Source organism: Saccopteryx bilineata, chromosome 1 (assembly GCF_036850765.1).
Source record: "Saccopteryx bilineata isolate mSacBil1 chromosome 1, mSacBil1_pri_phased_curated, whole genome shotgun sequence".
NCBI lineage: Eukaryota > Metazoa > Chordata > Mammalia > Chiroptera > Emballonuridae > Saccopteryx > Saccopteryx bilineata.
Window position 1 is genome coordinate 365,394,328 of NC_089490.1, and position 12,151 is coordinate 365,406,478.

The 12,151-nt window shown below is 41.8% G+C and overlaps 1 protein-coding gene and 1 pseudogene across 2 annotated transcripts in view; one reads left to right on the forward strand and one right to left on the reverse strand.

Annotated features, from left to right (window-relative positions):
* The window catches only part of LDHC (lactate dehydrogenase C), a 71,499-nt gene extending 60,775 nt beyond the window's left edge, over window positions 1-10,724 (forward strand). For both annotated transcript variants that reach the window (XM_066253859.1, XM_066253860.1), the window contains 2 exons: window positions 8,198-8,321; window positions 10,560-10,724. In XM_066253859.1, coding sequence (XP_066109956.1) covers window positions 8,198-8,321; window positions 10,560-10,724 — 289 coding nt within the window. The remainder of the gene's footprint in view (window positions 1-8,197; window positions 8,322-10,559) is intronic.
* Window positions 9,707-10,469, reverse strand: LOC136325570 (WW domain-binding protein 2-like; annotated as a pseudogene).
* Window positions 10,725-12,151: the final 1,427 nt, after the last annotated feature.

Consider the following 12,151-nt stretch of genomic DNA (forward strand, 5'->3'; position numbering starts at 1 on the left):
GGCCAGTTGGCTCAGTGGTAGAGCGTCGGCCTGGTGTGCAGAAGTCCCGGGTTCGATTCCCAGCCAGGGCACACAGGAGAAGCGCCCATCTGCTTCTCCACCCCTCCCCCTCTCCTTCCTCTCTGTCTCTCTCTTCCCATCCCGCAGCCAAGGCTCTATTGGAGCAAAGATGGCCCGGGCGCTGGGGATGGCTCTTTGGCCTCTGCCCCAGGCGCTAGAGTGGCTCTGGTCGCAACAGAGTGACGCCCCGGAGGGGCAGAGTGTCGCCCCCTGGTGGGCGTGCCAGGTGGATCCCGGTTGGGCGCATGCGGGAGTCTGTCTGACTGTCCCTCCCTGTTTCCAGCTTCAGAAAAAAAAAAAAAATCACATGGTCACTTTAATGGGTACAATGTTTTAGTTTGGGAAGATGACAGAGTTCGAGAGAGGATGAGGTAACTTGATACTGTTTTCTACTGTAACTTTATACTGAATGCGTCAATCTGCATTCCCACCAACAGTGCATGCGGGTTCCCTTTTCTCCACATCTTCCCCAACAGTTGTTTATTGATTTATTGATCATGGCCATCTGACAGGTGTGAGGTGATATCTCATTGTGATTTTAATTTTCATATCTGATGATAGTGATGTTTCGCAATAGTTTTTTTATTTTTTAACAGAGACAGAGAGAGTCAGAGAGAGGGACAGACAGACAGACAGGAACGGAGAAAGATGAGAAGCATCAATCATCAGTTTTTCGTGGCGACACCTTAGCTGTTCATTGATTGCTTTCTCATATGTGCCTTGACCGCGGGCCTTCAGCAGACTGAGGAACCCCTTGCTTGAGCCAGCGACCTTGGGTCCAAGCTGGTGAGCTTTTGCTCAAACCAGATGAGCCCGTGCTCAAGCTGGCGATTTTGGGGTCTCGAACCTGGGTCCTCTGAACCCTAGTCTGAAACTCTATTTACTGTGCTACCGCCTGGTCAGGCCCCAATAGTTTTTAATACAGTTCTTGTCACATAGTCCTCAGGATCTGTCTGCTTGTTTCCAGTCTTCTAGTCCTAGAGCAATATACACATCAAAGGTTACATAATGTACAATACTGATAATCTAGTTTGATTGTGGTTAATATTCAACATTTTAACTAATTTATGTATTTTTAAATTTTTTTATTGTAATAAAATACACATAACAAAATTTACCATCTTTAACAGTTTTAAGTATATGGTTCAGTGGTATTAAAATCATTCATTTTGTTGTATAGCCATCACCACCATCCATTTCTTATCTCTTTCATCTTGTAAACTGAAACCATCTTGTTCTTCCCTCTCTTCCCAGGCCCTGTCAACCAACATTCTATTTTCTGTCTCTGTGATATTTGACTACTTTAAGTCTCTCATATAAGTGGAATCATACAGTATTTGTCTTCTTTTTTTTTTTTTTTTTTTCATTTTTCTGAAGCTGGAAACGGGGAGAGACAGTCAGACAGACTCCCACATGCGCCCGACCAGGATCCACCCGGCACGCCCACCAGGGGCGATGCTCTGCCCACCAGGGGGCGATGCTCTGCCCATCCTGGGCGTCGCCATGTTGCGACCAGAGCCACTCTAGCGCCTGGGGCAGAGGCCACAGAACCCTCCCCAGCGCCCGGGCCATCTTTGCTCCAATGGAGCCTTGGCTGCGGGAGGGGAAGAGAGAGACAGAGAGGGAAAGCGCGGCGGAGGGGTGGAGAAGCAAATGGGCGCTTCTCCTGTGTGCCCTGGCCGGGAATCGAACCCGGGTCCTCCGCACGCTAGACCGACGCTCTACCGCTGAGCCAACCGGCCAGGGCCTTTTTTTGGTCTTTTTGTGACTGGCTTATTTCTCTTAGCTAATCATTTTTCTGCCTGCTCAAATCTGCCTTTGAATATCTCTAGCAGATTTTTTATTTCAGTGATAGTCATGCACTGCTTAATGATGAGAATATGTTCTGAGAAATGCATCATTAGGTGGTTTTGTCATTGTGAGAACATGATAGAGTGTATAATATATAACCTAACTGGTATAGCCTACTATACACATAGGCTATATGGTATAGCCTATTGCTTCAGGCTACATGCCTGCCTGTACATACAGCCTATTACTTTACAAATCAACATGAGATTATGAAGCAGTCAAGAAACATAGTGAACATGAGATGTATGAGGCCACTGCTGGCATAACACCACATACTGCTTTATGGCAAACAATTTTTGTTTAATATTTTTAAATTTTATTTATTGATTTTTAGAAAGAGAGGAAGAGGGAGAGAGAGAGAGAGAGAGAGAGAGAGAAGGAGAGAGAAACAGGAACATTGATCTTTTCCTGTATGTGCCCTGATCAGGGGTTGAACCTACAACCTCTGTACTTTGGGACGATGCTCTAATAAACCGAGCTATCTGGCGAGGGCTACAGCAAACATTTTTTTAAGATAAATTGAAAGAGTGTAGTATAGTAAATATATAAAGCAGTTACATAGTTATTTATTATCATGCTCCCTTTTTAGGTACTGCCCATAATTGCATGTGCTATGCTTTTATATGCCTGGCAGCACAGTAGATTTGTTTACACCAGCATCACCACAAACACATGAGTAGTGTATTGCTCTATGACCTTAACATGGCTACCATGTCATTAGGAGATAGGAATTTCTCAGATTCACTATAATGGTATAGGACCATTGTTGTATATGTGGCCCATTGACCTAAATGTTTTGTGATGCATAACTGTATGGTCCTTTTTTGGTTCTAGAATTTGGGTGGGTTTTTTTTAGGTTTTCTATTTATTTATTGATATTTTCATTTTTAAAAAATATATTAGGCCCTGGCCGGTTGGCTTAGTGGTAGAGCGTTGGCCTGGTGTGTGGAAGGCCCAGGTTTGATTCCCAGTCAGGGCACACAGGAGAAGCACCCAACTGCTTCTCCACCCTTCCCCCTCTTCTCTCTCTCTTCCCCTCCTGCAGCCAAGGCTCCAGTCGAGCAAAGTTTGCCTGGGCGCTGAGGATGGCTCCATGGCTTCCGCCTCAGGCGCTAGAATGGCTCCAACCGTAACAGAGCAATGCCCCAGATGGGCAGAGCATCGCCCCCTGGTGGGTATGCTGAGTAGATCCTGGTCAGGCACATGCGAGAGTCTTTCTGACTCTCCCCACTTCTAACTTCTAGAAAAAAAAATAATTAAAAAAAATTTTAGAGAGAAAGGGAGAAAGACAGAGAGGGAGATAGATATCAATTTGCTGTTCCACTTTATTCATGATGTCATTGGTTGACTCTTATATGTGCCTTGATGAAGATGAACCCACAACCTTGATATGTTGGGATGACAGTATAACCAACTGAGCTACCCAACCAGGGCCTATTGATATTTTCATTTTGTTTGTTTATTTTTTGTGTGAATGTGTGTGTGTATGTGAGAGAGAGAGAGAGAGAGAGAGAGAGAGAGAGAAACAGAGGGACTGATAGGGACAGACAGACAAGAAGGGAGAGAGATAAAAAGCCTCAAGTTCTTTGTTGTGGCACCTTATTTATTCATTGATTGCTTTCTTATATGTGCCTTAACTGTGGGGCTCCAGTAGAGCAAGTAACCCTTGCTTAAGCCAACGACCCTGGGCTTTTCACACCAGCAACCTTTGGGCTAAAGCTGGTGACCTTTGGGATTGTGTGGACAGTTGCCCACTGTGCCACTGCTAGACAGGTTTGGGTATTTTATTTTATTTTATTTTAGGTTTTGATTGGTGGAGGCTGTCTTTGTCCCAAGGGATTAGTCTGAGGCATTCAGGTCTTTTTGAGCTTGTACCTTTCTCTGGACATGCATGATTATTTTGTAATTTCTTCCATATATGTAATTGCTTCTGTATGTTTTAGTCTTTAATTTCCAGCTTCCAAAAGGGGGAAAAGAGGAAAATGAAGGGTGCCTGGTTTTTTAATTTCCTGGAGGTCACTTTAGCCAGAGGAGGAGGGGCTTGCAATAACTGGTGGGAAGCACAACAATGGCTGCCCCCTCTTTCTCAGTACCTCTGTCTTCAGAAGCAGCAACCAGCCAGTTAGAGTACAGACCACTGATATTTGGAGGACAGGGTCCTTTTTGCAGGCGGTAGGCAAGCTGCTTTAAGAGCATGTGAACAGCTGCATGCTAGAGGTGAGGGATGGGTAACTGCTACTGTGCTAAGATCTTCAATTGGTTGAAATTAACCACAATTTAATATACAAACCTTCCTCTAGCAGTTTCAAGCCTTCAAAAGACTTCAGAGTTTCAAAGAGTTGTATCAGACAGATTCTGTCAGTATAATTTATTGCTTAGGTAGTCAGATAAGAATCTTAGTGCTTCCTTCTTTGCTATCATTCCAGCATCCTCCAGTGCTTAAATATGTATTTCTTTAACCTAAAAAACTGTTTTGTGCAAAAGCAAACTCCAGGTCCTCTTTCTAGATACTCCTGCCTTTTTGGAACAGGTCCCTACCTTCTGATAACCCTTTACTTGTGATACCTCTCCATGACTTGTTAAAGGTATTGATAGACACATATAATTATATGTTCAGTATCTCTAAAGCAAATTTCTTCTTATGGCCAAACTATTTCCATAGGGATTGCATGAATTGGAAATTTTAGGTCAATTTCCCAGATTAAAAATTTTTTTCATTTGGTAATAGTTATTATGTTTTATTTTCTTAAAATTCTTTAGAGAACCTACAAATCTTTGTTACACCCAGTAGCTTTGGGTGAGAGAGTAACTTAATGCCCCAGCAAACAAAACACGTCTTAATATTAGTATCATTTCCTATTCCTCTCAACAGAAATGTCCCTTACCATATACTATATGTTTCCAGTTTCAGGGACCAGTAGAGTCCACTTCCCAGTAAATGCAGGACTCTACCTTATCTGGAGGCGCAACCAGATAACTGGAGGCATAACCCAGCCAACTAAGGAACGTTTAGCTAATACTGGTTTCCAAGTGGGGAGCAGCCCATCTATTTCTTGTAGGATGGCACAGTGTTAGTCTTTTGTCTGCCCAATCCCTAATAATTGTACCACAGGGAATGTTAATTCCTTTTTAAGTTGAAACACTCCTACTATAAAACAGTGATTTCCAACTTTTTTCATCTTATGGCACACATAAACTACTAAAATTCTGCGGCACACCTGAAAACACATTTTTTTGCCTGTCTGACAAAACAAAATAGGTATAATTTTGATCCAGTCACACCAGACAGTTATTGTTGTGCTGGTTTTGTATTTTTTAAATTTGACAGTCTAAGGGAAAAGAGGTCAGTGCCCCAGACTAAATAGTCAGGTAGTGCATGTTTTAAAAATCCTTGTAGCACCATTTGAAAATCGCTGCTACAGGGAATAATAATTAAGATCAATTTTCCACTGAAGTCCTATGTAATTTCAATACCAAATATTGTAACACATTATAGATCATTACTCATTCCAGTTAGTCCTCTCAACAGTGCAGTGGCCAAAATTAAATTGTTTGCCCTTTGGTTATTTTGCAGAGAGTCTATAATTATAAAGAATCCTCAGAATACTGCTAGTGTTTACCTAAAAATGACACAATTCTTTTATATTATAGTCTCTGATTTTTTGGTGCCTACCCAACAATTGCAGAGGGGTGGCATCAGTATTTAATAGGATGTCCTTGCAGGTTCCCGATAGAACATTTAATTTACAACATGGATCAGTTTTTGTCTTAAAATACCAGCCTTAGAACTGTGTGTTCTATTTGCCCCCTTTAACCTTTTTACACTAGCCATTTTATTTTCAATTAGGATGGTTAATAACAACTAAAGGATTATGTTTTTAGCCATATTTTTCTCAACTCTCTTCTTTTTCTGAAGCTATTTTGTTAATTCCTGAGAGGATAAATCTGTCATCCAGATTCCACTAATAATATTTGTCCCCAGTTACCTACTGCAGCGCCTTCTTCAACTTATACACTATCAATTAATCACTCACTAGGCGTAATCTTCCTCCCTTTCCTTTACTTACCCCATAGAGTCTTGGTCATATTGAATTGAGAATCTGAAAGCTAATCCTATTTGATACCAATTGAGAGTCTAAAAGCTAATCCTGATTTTGACACCAATTCTCATGGATTCTAATCGGGCCCCTGGTTCTAGGTTGACAGTCAAATCACAGCACACCACAATGAGTACAGTCCAGGCCCAGCTGCTATGTGCTGAGGTGGTCCATTTACGTGTCAGTCATATCTTTTGCAACCAAGCGTGTTATGTGCAGTTCTGGCGCCTTGAAACTGTGTGTAGGTAGTTGCAAAACAACCCGATATGAATAACGATGCTGTACATTCTGTGTTTACTATCCTGGATTCTTTTTTCAAAACTAAATAAACTTAGTGCTAAGTTAAAACCTCTGTCCTTTGAATCAATCCAAACCTGAGACCACCGTTGGTGGCAATACAAAAATATAATACATATGTATTGTAGCAAACAAGAAAATTCAAGAAAGCATAAAGAAGATAATACCACCTGTAAGCCTGTCACTTAAACATAATCACTATCGATAACTTGGCCAATTGATGCAGTTCTAAGGTTTCTGTAAAAATATATTGTTTTTTACAAGCCTGAGATAAGAAATTACATAATATTAGGGACTGTTACTTTCCTTTGAAAATATATTATGAACATTTCTCTATATTTCCATATATTATTGATATGATTTGTTGATATATTTATGTCAGTATAATGTTATCCTATAATGTTATATATTTATATAAAAATATTTGTTGAGCCCTGGCCGGTTGGCTCAGTGGTAGAGCGTCAGCCTGGCATGCAGAAGTCCTGGGTTCGATTCCCGGCCAGGGCACACAGGAGAAGCACCCATCTGCTTCTCCACCCCTCCCCCTCTCCTTTCTCTCTGTCTCTCTCTTCCCCTCCCGCAGCCGAGGCTCCATTGGAGCAAAGATGGCCCGGGCGTTGGGGATGGCTCCTTGGCCTCTGCCCCAGGCGCTAGAGTGGCTCTGGTTGCGGCAGAGCGACGCCCCGGAAGGGCAGAGCATCACCCCCTGGTGGGCGTGCCGGGTGGATCCCGGTTGGGCGCATGCGGGAGTCTGTCTGACTGTCTCTCCCCGTTTCTAGCTTCAGAAAAATACATAAAAAAAAAATTTGTTGATATATTAATATATAGTTTAATGATATAGTCTTAGGAAAATTATGTGCATGTGGCTTTTCTTAGTTGTGCATTCATTGATCGCTTCTCATATGTGCTCTGACGAGGGGCTTGAACCCACAACCTCTGGAATGCCGGATCAGTGCTTTATCTACTGAGCCACCCAGCCAGGGCCGCATGGCTTTAGTTGTATACATTGTACCCTACTAAAAATTTTAAGTGGTTAGCAAGGTATATATATGCTAACTGTGAAGGTGATCAGATTCTATATTTGGATATTTAAGCAATAATACAAAATACACAATACGATATACAGATGACATATTGTAGAATTGTACACATGAAACCTATATAATTTTATTAACTAACGTTACCCCAATAAATTCAATTAAAAAGTTTTTTTGTTGGTTTTTTGCAACAGAGTCAGAGAGAGAGACAGAGAGAGGGACAGACAGACAGGAAGGAAGAGAAGACGAGAAGCATCAAGTCTTCATTGCAGCTTCTTAGTTGTTTAGTGATTGCTTTCTCATATGTATCTTGACCGGGGGGCTGCAGTAGAGCAAGTGACCCCTTGCTCGAGCCAGCAACCTTGGGCTGCAAGTCAGCAACTCACTGCCCGCGTTCAAGCCGGTAAACCCATGCTTAAGCTGGATGATCCTGTGTTCAAGCTGGCAACCTCAGGTCCTCTGCGTCCCAGTCAGATGCTCTATCCATTGTGCCACCGCCTGGTTAGGCTTCAGTGAAAAAGTTTTAAAAAAATTAAAAATTAAATTTTAAAAAGTTAAGAAAAAAGCAAAAAACAAAAAGTTTAAACCTGTTTTCATCTTGAGTGGCATATATATATGCCCTAGTTTTCTGCCTTTATGATAAAAGAAGGATGAACTATTACTTAAAGTGAATAATGAAGCTTATGAGAGTAGTTTATAAACTTCTATTGCTTATTTACAAATAATTCTTAGAAATCTCAGAAAATTTTAATAGAGTGGCATTGACATGTAGGATGCTTCAAAATGGATGCTTGAAATAAATTCTTTAAGTTGACATCTCATTAATTTGGTTCTCTTAACTTTCTACAACTGTAGTGCCTATGAGATTATCAGGCTGAAGGGGTACACTTCTTGGGCTATTGGCCTGTCTGTGACAGATCTGGCAGGATCGATTTTGAAAAATCTTAGGAGAGTGCATCCAGTTTCCACTATGGTTAAGGTAGGCTTAAATTGATTTTTATTTATTATTGTTAATATTTGCTGAGTACTTACCATGTGCCAGGCATTGAACAAGATGTTGAGGATAGAATGGTGAACAAAAAAAGAGCCCTTATAGAAGTTAATGAAAAAAATGGACTTAACAAAACCATTATAAAAGAAAATATATAATAATGAATTATAGCTAAGTGCTATGATGAAAAACCAAAAAGTGCGAAGAGTATAGAAGCAGAGAATTTCACTGCTCTGGGAAGGGGGTGTGGGTGGTGGTTGGGCAAGTCTTTCCAAGGAATTAAATCGTGACCTAATTCAAGGAATGAGTAGCAGGTTTGGAAGGCTGGACTAATATTCCAAGCAGAAGGTACACACGTGTAAGAGGATCTGAGGCAGATATAAGTAGAGAACACTTGAGGATCTGAAAAAAAGGTCGGTTGCTGGAGTGCAGAGAGCAACGGGAGCAAAGGGAAGTGCATGGAGACAAGAAAAGGAAGCACAGCCAAGTCACCGGAAAGACGAGGGTAGGTCCCGGGGGTGGCTGCAGGTCATGGTCAGTACACAGGGCCAGGCCAGGCCCCAGGGGTCAGGGCCCTTGTTTCCAGCCCACTCAGCAGCCCCCAAGTGGCATGATAGAATGGACACGCATTCTCCAGTTCTAGTTGGAGAAGCCCCTTCTAGAAAAGAGACAGAGAAAGTAGAGGGGAACAGATTCCTAGAACGCTAGCAGAGAAGCAGAGGGCTGCCTTCCCCGGCCACCCATCCCCCGGAGGAGGCTCATGTTAAAACCTCAGAAGGTACACAGAGGTGGCAACAGAATGACCAGGGACAGGGAAAAGAAGGGAAGGTGAGTGGGTCTGGAGGTGGACTCTGGCTGGGAATGGAATGTGGGTTGACAGTCTGGTGGGCAGTGGCCTTCCATGACTAGGCACAGACCAGAGTGGAGTGGATATGACTGCAGCCTGGCAGGGGGTCTTCAGAGGAAAACATATGGTTGGTTGAAGGAGCTTATGAGGTTGAATATAATGTGGCTACCAAAAGGAGTGAGCCGCATTTCCGTGGAGGAGATGGCCAGAGAGTCTCTGCGGGTGACTAGAGCAAGACAGGATCAAGGGATGCACCCTCAGCTCCTGAGCAGAGCCCCAGAGATGGTGAGAGAGAAGCTTGGCTGAGTGGTGCCTGTGAGCTACTGTGGGGAGCTGGGAGGCCCCACTCCAGAATCCAGGGGCTTTTCCCTTCCCTGAATGCTAGTTCCTGGTCTCTGTTTATAATCAGACCTGGATGAAGAACAAGACCTTCCCATCACATCCTCCAACCCTACACTCAACACAAAGATTGAAATAGGAAAGAGCAATGAGTGGTGAGAGGCAGGGAGATGTAGAGGGCCTACTTCTAATATTCCAGGAATAGTAGGGAGGAGGCAGAGGCTTCTTTATGGGCATGTAGGCACTGTGTGGGTTGTGCAGGTTTTAATAGACTCTCTCTGGCCTTGGATTCAGCTGCAGGGGTGGAAGGAACATTCGAGCTGTTGACCAGAGGTTCAGCAGGCCCAGGATAGGGCAGTAGCCATGACTGCACCTTTTCCATGGGCACTGTACATCATGGGAGGTTCAGGATAGAATCGGGTGGGCGCAGTGGATAGAGGTAGCCAGGAGGACAGGGGTATATTCCATTGGCAACTGGTGGAGGACCTGCTAGGCATGAGAGAGTACCCATACCCATAGCTTCCATTGGAGGCTTTACCTCTGGAGACTTGAGATGCCAACTGTAGCATCCATTGTCCAAACTCAGTGGCATTCCCTGGTGTGAAGGTCAATTTATACAGAACAGACTGCTCGGCCACTTCTTGCTTCAGGATTCACTGTTCTCTTCATGTAGTTTATACCAAACACAGGCTGTTTGATTTCTCAGTCCTTTATCAGGTAAAATGACATCAGAAAGGACTGCATGGCATCTTTTCCCATAGAAGGATGGCCTGCTAAGGAGTAGTAGACAGTGTCTTTCTTGGTCCCTTTGAGGCCTCTGGTGCATTTTTCATGTTACTGAACACAAGGTCCACATGGGCGTAGGACATTAGGATGCACTTGGTTTTGTCGTCGATCATTTACCCACCGTCTGAGGGACTCTTGTGCTCTGTGGTCTCTCCGATCTCTTTTTAATCTTGTTAACTGTTACTCCGAAGCTGTCCTGTAAAGCTGCCTTCCCATGTCAGGTTACTGAACAATAATCTGATTTTGCCTTTTAGGGCTTCTATGGAGTAAATGAAGAAATCTTTCTCAGTATCCCTTGTATCTTGGGGCAAAATGGTGTCTCAGATATTGTGAAAGTTACCTTGAGTTCTGAGGAGGAGGCCCTTTTTAAGAAGAGTGCAAACACACTTTGGAATATCCAAAAAGACCTGGTATTTTAAAGCCTTTTAATGTTTCACTGTTTTATAGAACAGAAGATGAAACTGTATATTTTATATTTTGAAAGTATTGTCATTTGATCTGAAAAAAATAAAGAAATATTGGAGAACTACAGCATACCTCCAGTCTCTCAATGCTAGAAAAAAGGAAATGGTAAAGAGAGTTCTCCTCGTCTATAAATCTCTTCGAGTTCTATTTTAATGATACTCAACTTGTACAAATATAAGAGTTGCCTACAGGTTTATTAGAATATATGTAACAGTCCACTATAATATAGAATGTAAGACTTTTCTCACAAAACAAGCATTTTTTCTAGTATTGAAATTTCATCTTGTGCTTTCTTTCCTGAAGTAACAAGTATATTCTCTTTATATTGCTCAATTAGCTTCATGAGTATATGTATAATCTTCAGTAAGTACTTATTTTTAAGACCATTATATGAGAAGAAAAAAATAGAAATATAACTTTTTGGTGCAAAAAACAGTTAAATGAAATACCTTCAACCATGCAAGTATTACACCAATTCATATAAATTCAAAGTGTTGTTTTGGTGTCTGTTGAAACACTACACAGGGACCTAGACCATCAGGTGTAAGTGAAAGTTACACATTGTAGGAAGTAAATATAAGGAAATTTGTCTTGGTTTGTGTGATTAAACAAAGTAATGTGAAAAATAGAACCTCTGATTTCCAACTTACAATTCCGAAATCTGGATTTTGTTTCTTTCCAATTCATTCAGCAAACTACTTTTATTCTTGATGTGTTATAGTTATAAAGTCAATATGACATGGTTTTTGTCCTCAAGTGTTTCATAGTGAGTATTTAAGGTTCATCAACTAATTGTTAATGAATGCTTGACAACAATTGATGTTATCAGTTGTGTCCAAGGTAGGAATAAATGTGCTTCTTTCGATTTATATATACAAATATATATACATATACATATAATATACATATAATACAGGGTGGGGGCAGAAGTGGGTTTACAGTTGTGAGTATGCAAAACAGAGCTTATTCTTGTATTATTATTTATTAATTATTATATTACTCTTCATACAAACAACTGTAAACATATAGTATATTTCCTTAATTCCACAAAGAATTAAGGCAGTTGTGAGAAATATTAGTGGAACTAAAACTAAGAAATCAAGACCAAGGTAATTAAAAAATTGGACTAGAGCCTGACCAGGCAGTGGTGCAGTGGATAGACCATCGGACTGGGATGCCGAGGACCCAGGTTCAAGACCCCGAGGACGCCAGCTTGAGCGTGGGCTCATCTGGTTTGAGCAAAAGCTCACCAGCTTGGACCCAAGGTCACTGGCTTGAGCAAGGGGTTACTCGGTCTGCTGAAGGCCTGTGGTCAAGGCACATATGAGAAAGCAATCAATGAACAACTAAGGTGTCACAATGCGCAACGAAAAACTAAAGA